The sequence below is a fragment of the Gobius niger genome (assembly GCF_951799975.1).
Source record: "Gobius niger genome assembly, chromosome: 1".
In the NCBI taxonomy this organism is placed as follows: domain Eukaryota; kingdom Metazoa; phylum Chordata; class Actinopteri; order Gobiiformes; family Gobiidae; genus Gobius; species Gobius niger.
The window spans coordinates 40,378,992-40,404,793 of NC_136852.1; the positions used below are offsets into that span (position 1 = coordinate 40,378,992).

General features: G+C 41.0%; 1 protein-coding gene across 1 annotated transcript in view; it reads right to left on the reverse strand.

Annotated features, from left to right (window-relative positions):
* Positions 1–17,686: 17,686 nt before the first annotated feature.
* The window catches only part of lox (lysyl oxidase), a 12,924-nt gene continuing 4,808 nt past the window's right edge, over positions 17,687–25,802 (reverse strand). Inside the window, exons 2-7 of the mRNA XM_079561269.1 lie at positions 24,792–24,900; positions 22,538–22,669; positions 21,542–21,695; positions 20,333–20,428; positions 19,481–19,596; positions 17,687–17,787 (exon numbers count right to left, since the gene is read on the reverse strand). Of these exons, the coding sequence (XP_079417395.1) occupies positions 17,781–17,787; positions 19,481–19,596; positions 20,333–20,428; positions 21,542–21,695; positions 22,538–22,669; positions 24,792–24,900 (614 nt within the window). The 3' untranslated portion in view covers positions 17,687–17,780. The remainder of the gene's footprint in view (positions 17,788–19,480; positions 19,597–20,332; positions 20,429–21,541; positions 21,696–22,537; positions 22,670–24,791; positions 24,901–25,802) is intronic.

Consider the following 25,802-nt stretch of genomic DNA (forward strand, 5'->3'; position numbering starts at 1 on the left):
TGCGTGCGGCTCAGAGGGAGGAGAGAGACTCTGAAGCCATAAAAGGCTCAAACGAGGAGTTTCGCTTCAATTAAGTCCGCCAGAAAGCGAAATGGAAAGTCTGTGCGTAATGCGCTTTTAGTTCACTTTCACTGGATTAGGAAACATATGCTGGGTTGAAAGGTTTAATGAGGCCAGTTACTTTTTCTTTTCTCCCACACCTTATATTAACTACACATGATTTATTATTGAACTGCTTAATAAAGGAATAAGTCAAGTATGAAAAACGACCCATGATGAGTTAGGCATGAAATGTAGTAGTTAAGCAGTTATTAAGTAACTATTAGGTAATGTGCGGTGCCTCAGGGCAGCTGCCTTGGGCCTTTGCTCTTTAATATTTACACAAATGAAATGCCACTGGCTCTTGACAAAACTAAAATAGTAATGTATGCTGACGACTCTACTCTGTATTCATCAGCAAAAGACATAATAGAACTGCGACGAGTATTAGGTGAAGAATTAAAGCAGGTGTTAAAATGGACTCAAGAAAACAAATTGATATTAAACACGTCAAAAACAGTTGCAATGGTAGTTGGGTCTAACAATAACATTAAATCAGATCCAGAACTAAAACTTGAGATAGAAGGAGTTCAAATAAATCAGGTATATGAAACTAAGCTGCTGGGAGTTTTAGTGGACTGTAAATTAAACTGGACCAAACATATAGAAATGATAGGGGTAAAAATGGCACGTGCGATCTCAATGATAAATAGATACAAGCACTGTCTTACACAGCAATCTACTAAACTAATCACACAAGCGCTGGTACTGTCCTACTTGAACGATTGTCCAACAGTCTGGTCAAATGCAACATCTGAAAGAATAAAAACCTTACAAGTAGTACAGAACCGAGCAGCTCGAATGGTGCTAGGCTGTGACTACATGACCAGCACAAAGGAAATGCTGAGTAAACTAAAATGGTTGTCAGTGAAAAACAGACTCTTGTACTCTCTGTTATCCTCAGTAAAAAGTATTATGTCAACTAGATGTCCAAAGATCACTTATGAAAATCTCCTGTTCAGCCATGAGAAACACAAATATAAAACCAGACATGCAACGGCCAGAAAATTTCTCTTGCCAACAGTAAGATCGAATAGCATTACGAGGACCTTCACATACAGAGCTATGCAGGCATGGAATGGACTTCCAGATAGTCTAACGATAGTGGAGGACAAGCAGAGATTTAAATTGTTACTGAGAAAACTCTTACAAACAAATGTGGATTGAATTTGGTGAATGAACGTGTCATGTGATATTCCTTTCTGAATGCAAATATGTGCTACTTTTATGTACAGCTTTTATAGGATTTTAGTAGGATATACAAATGTACTGATACACATTTTTGTATGATTTAAATACTGTTTTTACTTTTTGTGAATGGATTTAGTGGGACCCCAGGAAGAATAGCGACAGCATGACTGCGCTAATGGGGATCCTTTCAATAAACAATAAAGAATAAACAATTAAGTGTTCACTAATGAATTGTTCATGATGAATTAAGTTAATGCGTTGTTTAATAAGGCTAAATAAGGTGTAGTTATTATAAAGTGTTGCCGAGAAATAGGCCTAACTAAAGCAAATGTGTGCATACAGAGCCGTGGGAAGATGTTTTAGTCAGGGGGCGCTGAGGGACAAAATGTACCCCCCCAAAAGACTTTTTCTGTGCATAAATCCTATTTATTAACCTCTTAACTCCCGCCTGAACCGAGAGCATTTTTTCCAGTTCAGCTTTACCCAAATCCTGTAGGCCAGTGTGACGCCCCATTTGAAAGACCTGCAAAACTAAATGGATCTTTTTCCTCACGTCAGATTTTTTTTCATCACTTTTTTTGTTGGGCAGTCGTCTTGTTTTTGTCAAATTTTCGTGACTTTTTTGTCACTTTTTCGTCAAATTTTTCGCATTTTTTGGTCAAATTCTTATCACTTTTTCGTCCATTTTTTCTCAAGTTTTCGTCAAATTTTTCTCACTTTTTTGTCAAATTTTTGTTCATTTTTGTCATTTTTTCTAAATTTTTTGTCACTTTTTCGACAAATTATTCGCATTTTTTTGTCAAATTCTTATCACTTTTTCGTCCATTTTTTCTACATTTTTCGTCAAATTTGTCTCACTTTTTTGTCAAATTTTTGTCCATTTTTTCTACATTTTTGTCACTTTTTCGTCAAATTATTCGCATTTTTTGTCAACTTCTTATCACTTTTTCGTCCATTTTTCCCTCAATTTTTCGTCAAATTTTTGTCACTTTTTTGTCCACTTTTTTGTCCATTTTTGTCATTTTTTGTCCATTTTTTGTCACTTTTTCGTCAATGTTTTCTCACTTTTCTCACATTTTCATCATTGTTTTCGTCTCAGTGTTGTTGCTATTTTCACACCTTTTTCCCAGAAGCTTTTGGACTGGGGGGTAAAGCTGCAGAAAATGTGCTCGGTTCAGGTGGGAGTTAAGGGGTTAACATTGCCTGCAGTTCACAAACTATCCACCAGCGGGTGCTGCAGCGCCCTCAGCACCCTGGGTTCCCACGGCCTTGTTTGCATATGAAATAGTTCATGAAAACCTGAAGCAATTTCTGAAAAAATGTGGTTAGTCAAAAGAAAATAATAAACAACTTTACTGAAACAACTGTGTGTGAGGCTAAAGAACTAGGCTAAATATCGGCTAAATTAAAATATTAAAATATTAAGGCTAACATCAGATCAACAATGCTCTCTGGTTGATGTTATTTCAGTTATTCACATCTTTATTTCCCCAATAATCAATAAATGAAGTGATGTTATTGTCTAGTTTACAGACCGAGTTCATTTCTGTCCAATAGACGATCTCTGCAGAGGCCCGTTGCTTTTTTTATTCCCAATAAAACCAAGGACCAAACATATCTATAAAGTCTCACGTTTCATAAGAACATGGCCCAGCCCTGCAGCAGGTTTAGCTGTTTTTCATTATCACGGCGATGTTTCAAATGTATGAGGCCCGATGTGTTTTATTGTGTGTTTTTCCCTAATTTTTCGAGGTTGGTTTATGTGTGTTTTTTTGTAGGACAACAAATATAAAATATTTAGGCGTTAGGTGTAAGAGACAGACTGCGAAAATGATGTTTGTCCAGTAGAGGGCGTGCGTGGTTCAGCTAATAATAAAACATCTGGGCAGGTTTTACGATGAAGCGTAAGAAACCAATATTATCTCCTCCTGTTTTCAAATGCATGTACTTAATGTTGTAATGATTTGAGCTAGTTCTTTTCTTGTTAAAATAGTTGGGAAGTCTTTTATTATTACATATATTATTACATATATATATATATATATATATACACTGCTCACAAAAACTTAGGGCACACTCAAAAAACACAATGTAACTCCAAGTCAGTCAAATTTCTGGGATATCAGACTGTCCAGTTAGGAAGCCACGCTTATTGTGAATCAGTTTCACTTGGTGTTGTGGAAATTAAACAGACACAGGTGGAAATGAGAGGCAATTAGCAAGATCACTCCAAAAGAGGCATGGTTTTGCAGGTGGTGACCACAGACCATTTCCCTGTCTTCATCCTTTGGACCGTATTTTTGGAACACTTTTGCATTTGTCCAGTGTTCTCATCACTAGAGGCATCATGAGGAGAACACTGGACAAATGCAAAAGTGTTCCAAAAATACGGTCCAAAGGATGAAGACAGGGAAATGGTCTGTGGTCACCACCTGCAAAACCATGCCTCTTTTGGAGTGATCTTGCTAATTGCCGCTCATTTCCACCTGTGTCTGTTTAATTTCCACAACACCAAGTGAAACTGATTCACAATAAGCGTGGCTTCCTAACTGGACAGTCTGATATCCCAGAAATTTGACTGACTTGGAGTTACATTGTGTTTTTTGAGTGTGCCCTAAGTTTTTGTGAGCAGTGTATATATACACACATACATATACACATACATATACACATACAGTGGGGCAAAAAAGTATTTAGTCAGCCACCAATTGTGCAAGTTCTCCCACTTAAAATAATAACAGAGGTCTGTAATTTTCATCATAGGTACACTTCAACTGTGAGAGACAGAATGTGGGGGAAAAAAGTCCAGGAATTCACATTGTAGGATTTTTAAAGAATTTATTTGTAAATTATGGTGGAAAATAAGTATTTGGTCACTTCAAACAAGGACGATCTCTGGCTCTCACTGACCTGTAAATTCTTCTTTAAGAAGCTCTTCTGTCCTCCACTCGTGACCTGTATTAATGGCACCTGTTTGAACTGGTTATCTGTATAAAAGACAGCTGTCCACAGCCTCAAACAGTCAGACTCCAAACTCCACTATGGCCAAGTCCAAAGAGCTGTCAAAGGACACCAGGAAAAGAATTGTAGACCAGACTGGGAAGAGTGAATCTACAATAGGCAAGCACCTTGGTGTGAAAAAATCAACTGTGGGAACAATGATCAGAAAATGGAAGACATACAAGACCACTGATAATCTTCCTCGATCTTGGGCTCCACGCAAGATCTCATCCCGTGGGGTCAAAATGATCATGAGAACGGTGAGCAACAATCCCAGAACCACACGGGGGGACCTGGTGAATGACCTGCAGAGAGCTGGGACCAAAGTAACAAAGGTCATCAGTAACACCCTACAACGACAGGGAATCCCAGACGTGTCCCCCTGCTTAAGCCAGTGCATTTCCAGGCCCGTCTGAAGTTTGCCAGAGAGCACATGGATGACACAGCAGAGGATTGGGAGAATATCATGTGGTCAGATGAAACCAAAGTAGAACTTTTTGGTATAAACTCAACTTGCCGTGTTTGGAGGAAGAAGAATACTGAGTTGCATCCCAAGAACACCATACCTACTGTGAAGCATGGGGGTGGAAACATCATGCTTTGGGGCTGTTTTTCTGCTAAGGGGACAGGACGACTGATCCGTGTTAAGGAAAGAATGAATGGGGCCATGTATCGTGAGATTTTGAGCCAAAACCTCCTTCCATCAGTGAGAGCTTTGAAGATGAAAGGTGGCTGGGTCTTCCAGCATGACAATGATCCCAAACACACCGCCCGGGCAACGAAGGACTGGCTCCGTAAGAAGCATTTTTAAAGTCCTGGAGTGGCCTAGCCAGTCTCCAGACCTCAACCCTATAGAAAATCTGTGGAGGGAGTTGAAAGTCCGTGTTGCTCGGCGACAGCCCCAAAACATCACTGCTCTCGAGAAGATCTGCATGGAGGAATGGGCCAAAATACCAGCTACTGTGTGTGCAAACCTGGTACAGACCTATAGTAATCGTTTGACCTCTGTTATTGCCAACAAAGGTTATATTACAAAGTATTGAGTTGAATTTGTGTTATTGACCAAATACTTATTTTCCACCATAATTTACAAATAAATTCTTTAAAAATCCTACAATATGAATTCCTGGATTTCTTTTTCACATTCTGTCTCACAGTTGAAGTGAACCTATGATGAACATTACAGACCTCTGTCATTATTTTAAGTGGGAGAACTTGCACAATTGGTGGCTGACTAAATACTTTTTTGCCCCACTGTACATATATACATATAGACATATATATATTAAGCACTTGTTTTGTTCATACCAGTTATAACAGAAACACTAAACTTATGGCCATAACAGAAAGACTAAATGACACTCAATATGAAAATATGTCATACATGGTGGATAACCCAATAATCAGGCTATGAAGAAATACCTAGTATAATGGGTCAAATCATTATATGTACACGTTATTGGTGCATGTTCATAAATACACATAACACAACTGATTTTTCAAATGTTTTAAGATATGGTACATATATCAAATGGCCATTCTACACTGCTCATCTTGAAATGTCTAGCTCTAACCCACTCAAACAATGTAAATACAAATAAAGACACCACATACTGCAGGTATACTAATCAACAGAAATTCAGAATGATGAAACCATCACTGATCCCAGACCAACAAATATTTTGGTACATTTCACTTACTGATCAATGTGGACTAATATTTGGAGCTTCAGATTGTAAATAGAATTACAGTTTAGAGTTGACATCTTACCTATTCCTTTACAAAATGCAAGAGACAATGTTGACCTGGTTTATGTTTTATAACGAATATTGTATGAAAATATACATGCAGCCCCACACTTTCAGCTGCTGTAGACATTCTGTCCATTTCATTTAGGTCAAGGGGTGCTGAAGAGGTTTTTTGGCAATATATAGCCATAGCATCCTCCATTGAAGACAGAAGTTTTGCAGATGACAAAATACAGGTTCCCTTCCTCCTCTGGATAACTCATCAGTGCCCACGGTGTTATTTCACCCATCACGTTGCTCCAGCAGCATGACAGCTCATAACGATCTTCAAGAAGAAAGAAAATGTAATTTACAGGAGTACTTCTGTGTTTTCAGTTCTGTCCACAATATACTGACCTAATGTATTACGCAATTGCAGTGTAATTTGATACACACAGTGGTCATACCGCCTTTGCTCTGCCCAATCCCGTCAGACCTTGGAAGCCAAGCAGGGAAGGGCCTGGTCAGTACTTGGATTGGAGACCGTTTGGTAACACCAGGAAGCCTCGCGAATGTAGTGCGTGAGTGAGTGAGTGAGTGGTGGTGGTGGTCGGAGGAGCCGATGGCGCAGACTGGTTGCCTTGCTTCTGTCAGTCTACCCCAGGGCAGCTGTGGCTACAATAGTAGCTTACGACCACCAAGTATGGAGTGAATGAATAGTGCAATGTAAAGGGTCTTTGAGTGTCCAGAAAAGCGCTATATGAAACCAATGCATTTCTATTACATGCAGAATGGTCATACCATACTGCATTCTCTCTCACCTGTTGGACAAGAAAAAGAAATTACAACTCTGCATCATGTAATGCAACACTCGTATGAAGCTCATGTGGGTTGGATGTGTCATTTATTATTGGCGTATAAAAATAATGACATATCGTAAACCTGTCCACCAGATTTACGATACAATGATTTACGATTACAATGAATAACGTAATTTTAATCATCACATTAGAACAATGTGGACACATTTATTTGAGAAAATGTGTCACAAGATATAGAGCACTTTATTTATCTAAATGAAAAAAACTATTCTCCCACTTGCTGGTGTAAAGAATAAAATGTGTGCACCTATGCTAAATGTCACAATTATTATGCAAGTTGCAGCTAATCTGCATGACATGTCAGCAATATTTTAGTGTACCTGCGATGGGCATGGGTGGCCCCATCCAGGACAGAACATGCTCAGGGTTTCTCATCACTGGACTTCAGTTCATGGTTAGCCACTGCACTAGGCTCACACCAGTCGGCTTTCTGAAAAGATGCTACAATATAAAAATAATCATTATTGATTATTCCTGTCATCAATGTCCGAACCTCAAGATGGGTCTTGTGGCTCTATATAGTAGTACAGTATCTGGCAGCATCAGCTAATACTAGTGGTCATGCCATCTTGTGTATCTTCCATTTTTAGAACTAAAAGAAGACTCTATTACAATTTTTGTATACACAACAACTTTTTATAAGTAGCCTTACAGTAAGTGGGATGGATTTATCAGCATTCTCTATGAAAATGACAAGGAAGGCCAAATGATCAATTACCATTACTGGCCAGTTACCCCCAGGGCAGCTGTGGCTTGCATAGAAGCTTTCCACCAAGAAAGGGTCTTTGTGTGTAATTATTTGAATACAACTAAATATATAGTGGTTATGCAAAATAATACAGTTGACAGTGGAGTATTGATGTGTCATGACAAGTTGCTTACCTCATTGATTGGACAGAAATCTTGATCTGTGCCTGCTGACTGCCTCCTACTTGTCCGGTCTGTCAAATTGGGCACAGAGTGGCTCTGGCACAGCTACTTGGTCAGAGTGCTGTTGGTAAGGCTGAGCATCCTCCACCACACACTCAAACAACAGATCCATCAGCCTGTCGATGTAGACTGGAAACAAACAAGGGCATTTCCTTAATTGACATGTTCCACACAAATGTTCATACTCGTTTTAATAAATGACATACACGTGGTAGGCTTGGTCTTCAATGCTCGGACACTGTAGTCTCCATGCTTATATTGAGGGTGCACAATGGCATACCTCAGCTCCCCCGCTGCGGTTACTCCTTGAACCCTTCTGGAATTCTCATTGTAATGCATTGCGGCAAGTGTCAGCCTAAAGGTATTGATTTTGTTTTTAGTATATTTAATTATACCTGTAAAGAGTTCATATTGATTACCTGCACAGCATTCCTTTGAAGGTGTATGCCACACTTTTCGGGGAGAATCTAAGAATGAGGCTGTGAAATGCCTCGATTGTGGAGGTGTGGTACACAGGGCTAATTTTGGCGACATCTTTCACAAGCCTTGGAGCCAGCAGAATGCCTGAGAGTGTCTCACATGACGCTGTGCCTGTACAGAAGATTAACTTTGAATTCAACATTTATTTAGATAACAATGCAAAGAGGTTGTGTTCATTTTAAAGGTCCTATATCATGCAAAATCGACTTTTTGGAGCTTTTAGCCATGTTGTTATGCTATTTCCTTGTCAAAAACACCCCCAGAGTGGTTTGTGGCTTCATTCACGCAGCTCTCAGTAATCCTCCTGAATCCTGCTCTCTGAGCAGCTGCTCCGCCCTCTCCTCGTGAACGACTGAGTGTTCAGTTGTGTCGTAACAGCGGAACGGAAGTGCTCGACGTCTGTAATGTAATGTCTTAATTCTATGCTTACAGCCTGATTTTAATTTGTAAAACACCCTTTTCATTATTTCTGTTGTAAGAAATAAATAAATAAAGGAAAAGGAAAAAAAAAAAAAAAAACACATCCCCTGAGCGTCTAAACAGATCAGTCATGTTTGCGCTGCAGCTGAAGATGGAGCTCGTTATAACTGGACACACCTGTTCTTTATTCTTACCTAACGATAATGTCACGGACGGAGAAAAGGAAGCGCGTTTGGCTACGTGGACAGGAGTATATACAGTCTATGAGTCAACCTTCCTAAAGAAGAGGCCACCTCCATCAGAAGCTGTTTTTTTCTCCGGGATTCAGCGACTTTCACCATAATATTGTTTTTCTGTGACTGTCACTGATGGATGTTTGGTGAACCTTCACCTGAATCAAAGTGGATTAACTTTTATAACAAACGCAAGTCCCATAATGTAAACAGCGATGGACCAGAGCGGTGAGTCAGTCCAAATGCGGGTTAGCATATTAGCTTGTGTGTTAGCATATTAGCTTGTGTGTGTTAGCCATTTATGAAGCTGTGTTGCAGATGTCAACTCCTTATAACTGCATTGTGAAGTATCTTCACTTATTGTTGTTTATTTATATTACGGTAAAGTATGTGCGGAGAGAGGGGGCGGAGTTAACTGAATCGAAGCGTTGTGTCTTCCGGGTTCGAAAAATACCTCCAGAAAACACTTATATTTATCACAAAAATGAGTGCTCAATAGCGGTAGAGGTACAATATATTGTATAAATGCCTATACTTAACTTTGGAATGGCTAAAATAGCATGATATAGATCCTTTAAAGTTGTACATAAAATAGTGAGTGCTAAAGTCAGATGCACACAATGCCTACTTGGTTTTAGCCACTGCCTTTCCTTTTCACCATCTAGAGGTTCATGCTGGCAGTGAGGGAATAGGTCATTTTCATGTCTGTGGATGTTCTGTACATGACTGGCCACTGACGTCCACTTGGCCACAGCCTCTTCACCTGAGGAGGAACTTGAAGCAGACCAATATAGATGATTGACAACGCTTTTCCTCCACGGGCCCACATCTTGCGTTCTCTTTTTCTTCCCCAGCTCATCCAGTTTTTTCCCAATTCCTGGGGATCAAATTTCAATATTGGATATAGAGTAACAACATAAAACACCATGTCACAAAAATATACCCTTTCCCATGTGCCAAGGGTCGAAGTAGTGGGTGATGTCCGGCCTCCGCTCTCTTAAAAACTTTTGAACCCCAGTATGTCTGTCTGTCACCACCGCTCCCACCTTTAGACCCCGTTCCTCAAGCATGGTCAGGCTACGGATAAATCCAACTTCATTGCTCTGCCAAAACAAAATGCTTTATTACACCAAGCTACAAATTCATAATACATTTAGTGTAGGATGTTTTACCTGGACTAGTTGGACATCAATGACTTTGTTACTTTTGACATCCATCATGGTGTAACTGCCATATTTTGCTGAATGTCCTACAATAAAGAAAATTACACAATAGGCAATTTCTACTCATAACAGACACATGGTTTTATTGAATTACTTACCAGGTGAATCCGCACGCATATCTCCTCCAAGAGTCACCACCCCACCAGCAATAGCTTTCGCCATGAGGTCTTCCTGCTCCAGCTTCCACTGCCAGCTCACGGTTGGGATGAGGAGCCCGGCCTGATGCTTGTGAAAGCATTGCTCGGACAGCCCCTGTATGTTCAAGGCCCCCATGAACTGTAAAATGTGAACAATACAATCAAGTGACCTATACGAATACAACATTAAAATAAACATTGCTCCGATTGTTACCTTTGAAATCTGAGGAAATGAGGAGCCGGTGAAAAGAACAGCGGCACACAGCTGAAGGTTTCCAGCAGGAATGTCCTTCACCATGGGCTGACTGGACCAGTCCTTGAAGTACTCACAGTGAGTGCATAGCTGTTTCACACGGAGGAGGGTGCCGATAGTCATTGTGTCCACAATGCAAAGACGGGTGCAGACAGGACATGTGCGGAAGAGCCCCATCAGGCTGTCCTCGTGCACAATGTACTTCTTTTGTTTGTGAGCAGGGACTACGGGAGTGCTACATTACAGGAATACAAATATATATATAATTCGAAATATAACCATATCAAGTACAGATTTTTGATGTGGTCTGGTATAAAGTTATTTACCTACTGTCCACTGGAGTGGCACTGCCATCCAGATGGAAGTTCGGATCAAAGTCTGACACTTCACACCTTCGTCTTTTGGGAGGTGGAGGGCTTGCCCTGGGACTCTCTTGGAGAGGGATTTCCAATGTCCCAGTGTCACAAGCTAAGATAAGATAAGAGATAAGATAATCCTTTATTGATCTCACAATGGAGAAATTCACTTGTTACAGTCGGCGTTCAAGAAGATCACTCAGAGTTGTGCAAAAACAGACAGGAAAATGTGCAACCAGTTAAATAGAATAAAAACGAGGTATCCCATCCCAACAAGCAGCAGAAATACAACAATAGGTGAACAACACAATAAAATAGGGTAAAATCTAGAACAGGTCATACAAGTAAAATATGGGGGTGTAAAGTTCCAGTCCTAGTGCAGGATGTCAATAGGTGAAGCTCCACTCCGGTGAGGGGCTCTAGCCTGGATGGCTGTGTTTACAACCCATCACACACAAGGAAGGTCAATACTACACACATGTGTCGTTACACCACCGTGTAATCAACTGAAGGAAAACATCAATTCAAGGAGGATAAATAACATGAAACAAAAAATCACCTTTGCTTGTCCGTGTAGGTTCCACATCGGTCTGTAAGGACACATGCCTTTTCAGTACATCGGTCTGACAGCCAATTTCGCGAGTCGTTTTTGGCTGAAAACAAAGCTACAGTTTATCATAACGCACAGGTCTGCAGTACAACCTTGCACTGTTGACATATTCCAGTATGACGTAATGAATGTGTATCCATTACAGCTGAGGCTCGCGCGTCATCGGGGATGTCTAGAAAACATGCAGGTCTTTCTTGTGCACACTCACCACCAAATGACAGGGTGTCAGGGCCGATGGTCCTGGCTGCTGAAGGGCCTGGGTGGGGACCGCCTCGCTCTTCAAACAGAGTTGCGTGGTGAAGCCACGTTCGACCTCAAAGAAGTTGGAGTAGGAATCCCGCGTGAAATGTAGATCGCAAACTCCCGCACGGACCGGGAGTTTGCTGTTTTCGCCCAAGCCAATTGCGCGCAGCCACTGGCGCCTGTAGAATAAATCTACTGGGAAACCATGTAAACCAGCAGTGCTCTGGCAGCCGACCACAGTGCAGGTCCTCCGGCTCCTGCCCATCCTATACAGTAAAAACACGAAACCCCAAACAATACACAATCCTACACTACACGCTCTAATACCAACACAAACGCTCTGACCTGCGAAAAACCTATGGAACTACAAGACTACAACAACAAAAAATATCAAACAATGAATTATCCAACTGAATACTATTCTACTATCTGCAAACCTGATGCTCGCTATCAAACTTGTCGCACGCGCTGTTCCAAACTTCTTCTTCTTCTTGTTTGACGGCGGTTGGCAACCAGCTTAAAGGAGCATTACCGCCTCCTACTGTTCCGGAGTATGGGTCAGCCAATGAGCTTACACACTACACCCTTTGTACATGAACAAAGCAAAATAATAATACAAAAATAAATTAAAAAAATAATAAAAAATAATTCCCCAAAAACAGCCACACCTACACTCTATCAAAAAAAAACCTATATCCTTCAAAAACCCCACCAGTTCCCTTATCTGTGCCCCGCCACAATCCAGCACACTCTCCATAGCAGGGGCGGACTGGGACTGCAAACCAGCCCTGGACTCTGGTCAGCCTGGCCCAAATTAGCGTAAATGTGACACTTCCACAAAGACATATGTGAACCTCTTACCCCCCGCCTTAACCGAGAGCATTTTCTCCAGTTCGGCTTTACCCAAATCTAAAGGCTTCTTGACTGGAGAGCAACACTGTAACGCCTCATTTGAAAGCTCAAATCTAGAAAAGTGATGGTGATTGTTTTTGCTGCTTTTTCGTGACTTTTTTGTGGCTTTTTGGTCTGTTTTCGTCACTTTTTCGTTGTGTTTTCGTCTCTTGTTTTTCAGGGGTTTTTGGTCATGTTTTTGTTGTTTTTTCCACCGCTTTTTTCATTGCTTTGTCGTCATGTTTTTATTTTTTTATTATTATTATTTTTTTAGATTTGTATTTTTTTTCCATTTTCAGTTCAGTTCAGTTCAGTTCAGTTCAAATGTTTTATTCAGCCATGGCGTTATTACAGACACAATAATAACAACAACAGCAACAGCAAAGTCTTCATTGCTGAATAGGAGCATGAGGAAGACATTGTCTTATAATTTTCGTCACATTTTGTTGTGTTTTTGTCACTTTTTTGTTGCTTTTCCAGCACATTTTTGTTTTTGGATGCTTTTCTTTTAAGCTTTTTGATTTGGATAGAGCTCGGTTTCGCCCGGGGGTGAGGGTAAGGTAAAGTGAGAGGCCAGACCGGTGGCCCGAGAGCCAGTGGCCCTTCTGTGCTCTTCCAGAATGGACATGTGGCCAGTCCGCCCCTGCTCCGTAGTGAACTCCCTAATGTCCAGCTCCTTCACGCTACTCTTCAGAGCTTCTCTCTCCGCACCATAACCCTCACACCGTAAGATGACATGCTCTACAGACTCCTCCGCCTGCTGCCACACTCCACAAAGCCCTGTCTCATGTTCTCCTACCATCTTCAGGGTTTTGTTCAGCCCACAGCAAGGCCGTGGGAGCCCAGGGTGCTGAGGGCGCTGCAGCACACCCTGGCGGATAGTGTGTGAACTGCAGGCAATATTAACCCCTTAACTCCCACCTGAACCGAGCACATTTTCTCCAGCTTCACCCCAGTCCAAGAGCTTCTGGAAAAAAGGTGTGAAAATAGCGACAAGACTGAGACGAAAACAAGGATGGAAATGTGAAAAAAGTGAGAAAACATTGACGAAAAAGTCACAAAAAATTTACAAAAAATGGACAAAAATTTGACCAAAAAGTGAGAAAAATTTGACGAAAGATTTAGACAAAATGGACGAAAAAGTGATAAGAATTTGACGAAAGATTTAGACAAAATGGACGAAAAAGTGATAAGAATTTGACAAAAAGATGCAAATAATTTGTCGAAAAAGTGACAAAAAATTTAGAAAAAATGACAAAAATTGACAAAAAATTGACAAAAAAGTGAGAAAAAATGTACGAAAAATTGAGAAAAAATGGACGAAAAAGTGATTAGAATTTGACAAAAAAATGCGAATAATTTGACAAAAAAGTGACAAAAAAGTGACAAAAAAGTCACGAAAATTTGACAAAAATTTGATGACAAAAAAGTGATGAAAAAAAATCTGATGTGAGGAAAAAGATCAATTTAGTTTTGTAGGTCTTTCAAATGAGGCGTTCCACTGGCCCACAGGATTTGGGTAAAGCTGAACCGGAGAAAATGCTCTCGGTTCAGGCGGGAGTTAAGAGGTTAAAAAATAGGATTTATGCACAGAAAAAGTAGTTTGGGGGTAGATTTTGCCCCTCAGCACCCCCTAACTAAAATATCTTCCCACGGCTCTGGCCCACAGTGTCCCAGTCTAAGCCTCCCCTACTTCCCCTATGCACCCTAAGCCCTGTCACCTTCTTCTTCACACCATACAAATGCCTGCCCTTACCCCCAGAATCCCACCGCTCCTGCCACTCTTTGACAACCTGCCTCCGAACCACACTTTTTGCTTCCGATTTGCTGCTCTTAAGTTCTGTTGCATCAGTTAAGAGACAGATTCCAGTCATCATAATGGTAATTCAGTTTCATCACTTTAATAGTTTGACTTTTATATGTGTTACTGATGATGATGATGATGACGATGAAGATGGTGGGGTATGCTCTGCTGTAAAACGCTTTTATGATTGCATTAGGGGTTGTCATTTATTTATTGATTAGAGTCCACTTCTCATCCACAGAACGTCCCGTATTGACCATGAGAAAGTGACTTTAGTCTTTGGGTCCATATTGACTGTGATAATATTCTAAGAAGGCCTGAAGAAAGAAAGATGGCCAATCACAGCGCCCCCTAGTGTGGCTGTGAAAAGAAACGTGACAACCAACCCCGGTCTCCACATCCGAAACAGCAGAAGGTGAAAGTGAGACAGACGGTTAGATGTTGTAAATAGCAAAACGTTTGATGAAGAGTGTGTTTTTTTTAATCGTTTGTTTTGAGCGACTCTTCCATCATTTCTATACTGTGAATAGTTTTACTCTTGTATTTCTTACTGTTGATGATGTATTTTCTGCTGTAAACGCTTTGGTGACGCAGATCCAATGTAACAGAAGGAGGATAAATGACAGATTGACCAAGGCTTTGGCGGATTCTGCTACTTTTATTATATTACTTTCAGGTATTGATTCATGTTTTAGACCAAAAAAAAACAATAAAATCAGTTTTCTCATGAGAAACAGCCAGTCCTTGGTTTTATTTATCATTTTATTCATTGGTTTATTTATTGGTTTAACTTCACACAGAAGGGCCCCGTCCAGGTGGGGATCAGCTGCTCCAAAAGCTCAGTGTATAAGTGAAAAATGGCGAGTATTTTCACCCAGATAATTTTTCTTTTGTTGGTTTAAAGCCTTTTCAATGAATGTCCTTGAGTGTTTGAACAGATACTTTGGTAACTGAGAACTAAGTGCTAAATAGTGTGCTGATGGTTAATAATTAAAGCACTTATTATGTCTATTATCCTTAACACTTTCTCATTTATACATTTTTAATTACTCCTGATCAGCCAGAAATCAGAACGTTGTTGGACATAGTGTTAAAGGAACAGGCCACCGTTTTTTCCACTTACTGAGATATGTTCTTACCTGAGACTAGACGAGTTGATGCGTACCTGTCTGGTCTTTGTGTGCCCTCAGTCACGCAAAACGACCAAAGATGTTGCTAGCATTTGGCCTCTCCCAGCATATTCCTGTAGCTCCAAACGGAGTGAAGTAACCCCGGGATTCCACATCATCCGCCTGTGCGCTCAGCTCCGCTCCACCCCGACGTCGAACGGCTGCGACATCAACGCCCACTGTCTCCGCTTCAGTCCGCCCCGGTCCTCTCCGCCAGTGCTCCAGCTCCACGAGGAGCACGCGCACAAAGCAGCAACTTTGAGAAATAAAACTCCCAATAAAATAATAAACAGCTATTTATGAGCATGCGAGCTATACCGCGTTGAAGCATGAAGCCTGTGCCCCCTCATGCGCGAGGGAGAGAGAGGCAGAAGAAAAAGTTACGTGAACGAAAGCAACAGAAGCTTAATCGGGTCGTGTGATTGTTTTTGTGATAACAAACTCCCCAGAGGGAATTATCGAGGTCACTTTGTGTGAAATAGTGACATTTTCGTTAAAATAAAGTCCGCTCGGAGGGAATTTACTTTGAAAATACGGATATTGTTGTCGTTCTCTTTCCTGTTTGGTGCGGTCTGAACTGTGGAGCTTGATCCGGCCGGAGCTGACGCGGCGCAGACGGACCTGAAAATAGGGTTGATCCGTATTTTTATCGTGGCGAGGCGGAGCGGCGGAGAGGCGACGTAGGCCCCTCGGAGCGGAGTGGACGATGTGGAATGTTTCTGAACGTTCAACATAGCAACGCATTTGCTGCGGAGGTCGGGGCGGAGTGGAACGGAGCGGAGCGGGGCGAGCACGGAGAATGTGGAATCTGGGGGTAAGAAGCGACCACACTCTTCCACGGACACGCACGAAGACCAGACAGGTACGGATCAACTCGTCTAAGCTCAGGTAAGAACATATCACAGTATGGAAGAACTGTGTGCCCCAAGTCACGCAAAAAGACCAAAGATGTTGTTAGCATTTGGCCTCTCCCAGTATATTCCTATAGCTTCAAACGGGCTGAAGCATCAGGTACGCATCAACTCGTCTAAGCTCAGGTAGGAACATATCACAGTGTGGAAAAACGATGGCCTGTTCCTTTAATACGGGCCTTATACATGCGTTTCCAATGACATCACACATAGTTCCGGCGGCCATTTTGAATACTGAAGTAGCATCATGCAGTACTACGACATGCAACAATATCTCTACTCAGGATGAAAATGAAAGACAACACAGTGGAATTTTTATGAACTCGTGATCACTGCAGAAGAAGATAACAGTAAAAACACGGCCCCAGAGACGCACGTTTATGTGATGTAACCAACAAATGTGGCACAGACGAAGCAGCTCTGTCTGTCGAGCTACAGCAGGCTTACTCTGAAGACTAAAGTAACTCATCAAAGAGGCAACATTAAACCTCTCTCTGTGATTTGTACAGTTTGTCATGTCAATAGCGTCTCAGTCTGAGTCAGGGTTTAGGCTGCTCAAGACGTTAGCATGCTACCGGTTAGCAACTGTCATCAATGAACTGTCAACTGGAGCTTACAGAACATAGGCCAAGTAACACCTCAATTGAAAGCTAAGAACTACAAAACTCATCTAAGTGTCTTCCTTGTCTTTGTCCCTGGATGAATGAGAGCTTTCACAAACATACTTTCTTGTCTCTGTTATCACGTTTCAGTCATTTTTGTTGCATGTTTTATCATGTTTTCACACAACGTGACAAAAGAGCAAGAAAAACGTGATGAAAACACGACCTACGAGGACAAACACTTGACAATCATAACAAGGAAGAAGCTTAGATGGGTTTTGTAGGTCTTAGCTTTCAAATGCGGCGCTATGTTTGCCCAGTAGAGGGCGTGCGTGGTTCGGCAAATAATAAAACATCTGGCCAGTTTTTACAATGAAGCATTTATTATGAATGTGGCAAAAGCAGTGAAATTAAATACAGCTCAAACTCATATTAATATTACTCCGATGAAACTACAAAGAAAGCACCAAAACACGTGTAGCACCAGTGGAAACAAAAATCAAGTCAAAAAAGAAAACAAAATAAAGCACTCTTTCTTCCTAATGCCCCTGGACTTCAGTCTGAAGACTCTTGGTTTCGTGGTGTCAAAGTGAAGCAGCAGAGTGTCGTCGGGACGGACTTCAGTGTCTGAAACAGAGGCACAGGTTAAAACAATGTGACACAAAAGGTCACAGTGACGGTTGTAGCACTCAGTGACGGGATTTACGGCTCTTTTTCGGGAGCAAGGTCATTTGGATTGGCTCAACAAAAATTACTCTTTTGGCTCCTAAATGGCTCTTCATTTCTTTTTTACATACAGTTTGAATTTTAGACACATTTAGCAGAGGTATATTATTACTATAAAAAGTTATGAAAAAACAGAAGAATTTAAACACTTTTGAAAGTGGTTTTAGTTTCATGTGCCGGTTTTTCATAAAGTCACACTTTGTTTTATTTTTTGGCTGGGTTTGCGACTTATACTCAGGTGCGACTTATATATCAAAATATATAATTTCACATCTTTGTTACTTTCACAATGACGGCCGCTAGAGGGTGCTCTACTACAATCTGCAAGTAGTGAAATATGCAGCCGAAATCGGTAATCGAGCAGCAGAAAGAAAGTTGTTTTTTTTCATTATGCACTTAGTAGTCTGGAAAATATGGTATGTATTGTTTTCTTTACAGTCTAAATCCTTATTGTTTCTCCCCAGTCCCTCTGCTGTCTGTGTCAGCTCCTGTTCCTGCTCCCACTGTAGCTGCACCTCGGGCTGAGAGAGGGACATAGACTCCAGACATCACTGAAATCAAAACCAATGGCCGCTGGCTGCTCTGCTTTTTGGCAACAACACACCAAAAAGGTACTACATTGCTGTAGTATCTTCATATCGCCGCTAGTCTCCCATTGAAAGGCATTGGACTTTTGACACGTTAAAAACAACTTTGATTTGTTACTTTCAAAAAAAGTAGGGGGGACTGTTAGCATTGGAGCTGCGCGAGCTACACGTCACACAGGGGCCGAGTCTACAGTGAAGATCCCGCCCTTATGCCCTTTTTAGGAGTGAGCACGAGACGTCTATTCTTTTTAGCGGTCTATGGTCAAAACTCCTCGATGTCTGCTTTTGTAATGGGCTCATACATGTGTGAAAAAGGCTGATACGCCAAGGATAGGGGAAAGCTGCAGACCCGGAGGTGAAGCAGATCCACCGAGAAGCGAATCCACTGTGATAGTGCGCCCTCTGCTGGATAGACCGATCAAGTTTTAGGAAGGTTGATGTTGATCTACGCAACGCGAGGAGTCAGTAACTGACTCATTTAAATGTTTTCATAAAATAAATGAATAAAAACTGCTTTCACACGTTGGTTTGCAAGCACAGTTGTTTTGCACCAAAATAGATGCACAAATGTAAACTGTGGACGGAGGCTCCAGGACAAAGACTTTATTAAGACAAGACCCTTCGGCGACATTAGGCCGAGGCGTAAAAAAATCCAACTGATCGAGAAGAACCAAGGTGATTTTTGATTCAAATGTATGGCCTTAAGGGCCTATCCCACTGGGCCGGAGACTAGTTGGAGACTGTAGCTGCTGCTGGTCACAGAGATGTCTCAGAGACATCCCCTGGCAAAAAGGTGAGTCTCGGTGAAAACTAACAGGTTAGATTTCAGCTGAGCCTCTGAGAGGTCTCTGCAATGTCTCCGAGACCTCTCAGGTACCAAGATCTCAAAGGGATATATATAGAGTCGCCTTATTTCCAGGGAACGTCTCGGAGACATCTCTGTGACCAGCGGCAGTAGTTGTTGTAATATTCTCAGTAACTGTAAAAGTAGAAACCGTGGTCCTTACGAGGTCATGGTGCAGCCCGACAGGTGGGCGCTCGTCCCGGTGTAGTGCACCTCACACCGCGCCACGTTGTTGTTGAAGTTGGACTCTGGGACTCTGTGTCGAGGGTTCACCGTCACCTGGACAACACAGACAGAGTTTTGCTTCAGTGAAGGGGACTCTTTCACCGACTGCTCCACCACCAATTTAACAAACACTGATTATGGATGTGTTTTCTACCAAATCAAGACTCAGAGACACGGATAGAGGCAAAGCGGTTCAGCGGCCCAAATCTGGACATATAATTAGCTATTGTTTTTCCTGTTTTCACCCTACTCTTAAAAAGACAATGAGCAGGCTCCAAAAACCTGCCAAACAGCAGCAGAGGCAGCTTCAGACACATCCTCCCTCAGTCCATCACTAAAGGGTCACTGAGAAGGTTAGCGCCCCCTATGGGTGAAACAGAAGCTCTCGTCCAATGAAAAGAATGGATGTCATATTTAATCAATCATAAATTCACATTTTAAAGCACCGCACACACGACGAGTTGCCGTCTGTATCTATTTCACAGTTTTAACGCGTGACACAGAGTCATCATGAGGTGCAGCTCCACGACGAGCAGTTACATCTGTGATGCACGGATCCAGGGCGTTATGTGGAATTGATATTAACACAAAAGATGATCCGACGTCGGGACCGGACAGAAGAGTCACATGATCCTACAGAAGAGTCACATGATCCTACAGAAGAGTCACATGATCCTACAGAAGAGTCACATGATCCTACAGAAGAGTCACATGATCCTACAGAAGAGTCACATGATCCTACAGAAGAGTCACATGATCCTACAGAAGAGTCACAGGTTTACAGTTTCACCTTGAGGATGTATTTTCCCGGAGTCACGTCGGTGATGTCGATCCACTGACAGTCGATGTCTGCGCTGTACGTGTCATAGCAGCCGGGACTCAGGCCCTGGAGGAAAACAACCAGACCCTGGTCAGACCTGGACATGGGTCAGACCTGGACCTGGGTCAGACCTGGGTCAGGCCTGGACCTGGGTCAGGCCTGGACCTGGGTAAGGCCTGGACCTGGGTCAGACCTGGACCTGGGTCAGGCCTGGACCTGGGTCAGACCTGGACCTGGGTCAGACCTTGACCTGGGTCAGACCTTGACCTGGGTCAGACCTGGACCTGGGTAAGGCCTGTACCTGGGTCAGACCTGGGTCAGGCCTGGGTCAGAGATATCAATTATTGAGTACATTTACTACAGTACTGTACTTAAGTACAGTACTGTAGTAAATGTACTACAGTACTGTACTTAAGTAGAGTGTTTGAGGATCTGTGCTTGTCTAGTACTATTTGTGTTGAGAATGTATTACTTTTACTCCTCTACATTTGAAAGGTAGCACTACATTATAGTTGATAAAACATCCGTTTTCGATTTGTATCAACAAATACTTGATAATTGACTCTGTGCATAACTTCAAATCATAGCAACGCTGCCCAAGAAGTGACTTCCTGTTTCGATCCAGCACACCAAAATAAAAGCACCATCTTATTAATGAGTTCAGCAGTTCATTAATTGAACTTTCTTTCTGCCTAACTATTAACAGACAAAACACTTAAAATGTGTGTATTTAATTATATTCTTGTAATGTAGCAAGTACCTGCTGAACTAATCAATGAGCCGAGCTGTGTGTTTTTATTTTGGCGTGCTGGATCGAAACAGGAAGTCACTTCTTGGGCGGCGTTGTTATGATTTGACGTTATGCTAGTCAATTAGAAGTACAGTGCTGTCTGAATTTACAATATAGCAAATATTTTGTTAGATTACTATAAAACAAAAGCAGGTATAGTGCCTTTAAGGATTCTAAGTAGAAAGTACAAAACCGTTCAAATAAGTGTTGGGAAAAATAACTTTACAGCTTCAAAAACATGAAAATGTGTGAATTCCTCTCTGTGCAGCAACATGACAGGGCGGGACACATTTATTTTCTACAGCAAATACTTTTAGTAATAATTTGACTGAACAACCTGTACTTTTGTTCGGGGCACCACTGGACCTGAGTTGAAGAGTGTCTCGGACCTGAGTGTGTGAGGTGCAGGCGTATCTCCGGTAGTATCCCGGGTCACAGGAAGTGTCCTCCAGGCAGAAGCTGGCCTTGTGCCCCTCGGCCACAGACTGGTGGCTCTGGTCCAGCAGCTCGTACAGACTGAACTCATCCATGCTGTGGAAGTGACTGGGGAGAGAGAAGGCATCAGGGAATATCTTACATTTAATTGGACCAGAAATCAATCATTGAGTTTTGACTCCCGTGAAAAACATGGATGTTGCTTTGCTCTTAGCTGCTGAAGCCAAACAGGAAGTGACGGCAGGCTCCGGAAGTTCCCTGATCTAATGCAGTGGTTCCCAACCTTTCTTTGGGCTGGGTACCCGTTGAGCCGGATTTACTCTCTACATTGAGGATACCACCGATATTTTAAGAATGTGATCAACTAAACTCAGATTCATTAGTAATTAGCAAAAAAATATGTTGATTAAAATTTTTAAACAATGGGGCAACAGGGGAAAATGTGTGTGGGGGGGAAATATGGGGATACAAATCAAAAATAGCAAAAAATAGGGAAACAAATTGTGAAAACAACGAAACAAAATAAGAAAAACATTTGTAAAAAAAAAAAACTGGGAAAAATGGAGCAAACATTGGGGTCAAATAAATAACATTTATTTGATAAATAAAATGTATTTGAGCTGAAACAACCAAGTAACGGCATTAAATCCTGTCCCTCGACCAACAGCATCAAAACTTGGATCTAAGGATAGAAGACTTTTTTCCATACGTGCTGTCGATACGTTCATTTTATCGATACCGGTAGTACCTAAACCTATTTCCGATACAAACTGGTATCGTTTAACGGTGCCCACCCCTACTGGTAACTACGGTTGTAGCCACAGCTGTCCTGGGTCTGACTGTCTGTGCCACTGGCCCCTTCCGCACTAACCATTCACTCACCCCTACACTCACTGTCAACCCTGTCGCTCCTGTAGTAGTAGTAGTAGTAGTATAAGTATGTGCAGTACTTGTGACAGGAGTGCCACTCCCAGGAGTAGCGTGGCTTTGACGGCAGGAAGTCGGCCGTGCCCTGGTTCTTCACTCTCTGAGTGAACCTCAGCAGGACTCGCGTGTCGTAGTCCTGAGCGTAACGTGCCGAGCTGAAGAGACAGAGTTAAAACATAATGTATTTATTAGTTACAACATACAATCATTTATTTATTAGTTACAACATACAATCATTTATTTATTAGTTACAACATACAATCATTTATTTATTAGTTACAACATACAATCATTTATTTATTAGTTACAACATACAATCATTTATTTATTAGTTACAACATACAATCATTTATTTATTAGTTACAACATACAATCATTTATTTATTAGTTACAACATACAATCATTTATTTATTAGCTACAACATACTATAATATATTTATTAGTTACAACATACAATCATTTATTTATTAGCTACAACATACTATAATATATTTATTAGTTACAACATACAATCATTTATTTATTAGCTACAACATACTATAATGCATTTATTAGAGTTTCACATACTACACTGTATTTATTAGAGTTACAACATTCTACACTGTATTCATTAGAGTTACAACATTCTATACTGTATTTATTAGAGTTACAATATACTATACTGTATTTATTAGAGTTACAACATACGATACTGTATTTATTAAAGTTACAACAATCTATAATGAATTTATTAGAGTTACAATATTCTATACTGTATTTATTAGAGTTACAATATACTATACTGTATTTATTAGAGTTACAACATACGATACTGTATTTATTAAAGTTACAATATACTATACTGTATTCATAAGGTTCAACATACTGTAATGTATTTATTAGAGCTACAACACAGTATATTGTAACTAATAATGTATTTATTAGTTACAATATACTATACTGTATTTAAAAGATTTACAACATACTATACTGTATTTATTAGGGTTGGAACCATGCGCTTTTGTCATGATACAATACATATTGCCATAAATGAAGTACTTTGTGTCCAAAAGTTCTTAACCAAATGATGTATAATATTAAGTGAAGTCTTAACATTGTAAAGTGTAACAACTAGATGTCAGTGTAACAAAGGGCTACAAAATAAATCATTAAAAATGCCTCCACACTCTGCCCATGGAGAGATGTACACTACTGCAAAATGTTGATAAAGCAGCTCTTAAAGTATCAGCATTTTGATAAAGTATTGATACTCGGTATTGCAGCAAAAGCGCATTGAAAAACAACAGTGTTGGGGAGAAAATATTGATTTAATACTGAACACTTGTTGTTGTATTTTGTAGCATATTCCATTGCTTTTTCTGATGGCTTGTATTCTGAATACTTAATTGTAATTGCACGTAATTGTAGCATGTAGGTGCACTTGTTGGAACTTATTTGCATAAAGTAAGTCACAAAAACTCCCTTTGCAGATGCACCTGGAGTGTAGCTCACAGGACGGCCGGTGCACATATGCATTGTTTGCATGAACCATGGCTTGGTTTTCTGCTGTCTGAAGGTTAGGGTGAGGTTGAGGGTGAGAGTCATTTTCTCCAATTATGCATATCCAAATCTCAAAGTGTATTGACAGGAGAGCTTACAGCATAAATGCCAGTTTTTTTTATAATATGTGTAAGATCTGTGTGAGTGAAAAACTTACAACACATTTAATGTTCCTAACCCTTAACCTAACCCCTGACCCTAAACCTGGTGTGTCCAAACTTTTGGTGTATACAGTGTCGAGGGCCACGTTTCGGTGGTCAAGGCAGTAACATTTTCAACTAAGTGCATTTAGCAGAGGTTTAACTTGTGCTCCTTTATTTAGGCTTGGGACCTTACAACTAGCTGTTTCCCCACAATAAAATGTCAGATTTTGAGGTATCATTGTGTATAAATTTGAAACTTGACATATAAAGATGTGTGCCAATTTAAGTCCGAGGGCCACCCAAGATGGATCCGATGGCCGCATTTGGTCCCCAAGCCAAACCCTTTGTGGAGTTTTTTTGTGAGTGGAGAGATTGCTGATTATAAAACATAATTTATGTTGTGAAATATGCTAACATCTCACAATGGAGTACTGCTTGTATTCCTTTGATTTTAAGAAAGTGGCTGTGATCTAAATACCCTGAGATGAAAGAGTAACTATACCGGAATACACTCAAAATGAGTATTCTAAACACATGTATCCCTCTACTCCCCAACACTGCTAAATGATTTATTGTGTGTGAGGTTGAACTCACGAGGCGAGGCAGTTCTCCTCAGCGGCGCAGCGCAGGTTGTACATCGGCACCCTCTGCAGGTAGGCACCGGCCTGGATGTAGGTCGGGTCTGGAACCAGATCTGGGAGGCCTATAGGGTTCACACACAATGGTCAGTTCGCACTTTAAATGTGGCACACTGGATTTGAATATAATATGCCACAGGATGGCACTGGGGTTAGTTTTGAGCACATCCTGCCTCAGCATTGCCACATTTGACATTTTCATTTGCCTCGTAGCCCCCAAATATAGCAAGTATCACAACTCGAAACTCTTTTCTAGGGAGCGAAGAGTCAAAAGTCTTCCAGAACAAACAGATTTCTGGGTAAGTCCATCAGCAGATCTTCAGTAATGTTTAGTTTCAGGAGTTGATGTTGTCCACTGTGGATTTGGAGCTATGTATACAGTGGGGAAAAAAAGTATTTGGCCAAAATTCAATAGAAAGTTGATGGGAAACTGACCAAATACATTTTTTCCCACTGTATGATCACTACCCGTTCATAGAAGCCATTTGCGTTTTGACTTAAACCTTTTCAAAGACAGTGTCACGTTTTCCTCCACTCCACTTTTTGATCAACGCCAATGTAGGGCTGGGCACCGTTACACTTTTTCGTTACCAGTGCTTTAACAATGCTTGCTTTTCGTTTCGGATACCTGAACAATACTTTCTCCAATACTAATACTAAAATATTTGTGGTCTCGAACCAGAAAACAGAAAAATAGTGTGTGGAAGATCTGCACATTTACAATATCGGGTTCATCTCCAATGTGAAGAAATGTTAAGTCAAAATAATAATAGTTTATTAATATAATACTAATAAACTATTTTTGCAAGGTTGGCCGTGTGCTGGACTGTTATTTTTACTCATGTACGCTGGGATTTCCCTCATCTCCTACTCACCTGCCTCTGGTAATTGATTGGAAGTTTCTCTTCCAAGAACTGTTCAGTCAAAATACCAACAAAAGTGAGACGTTTGTGGGGATTAAAATGCA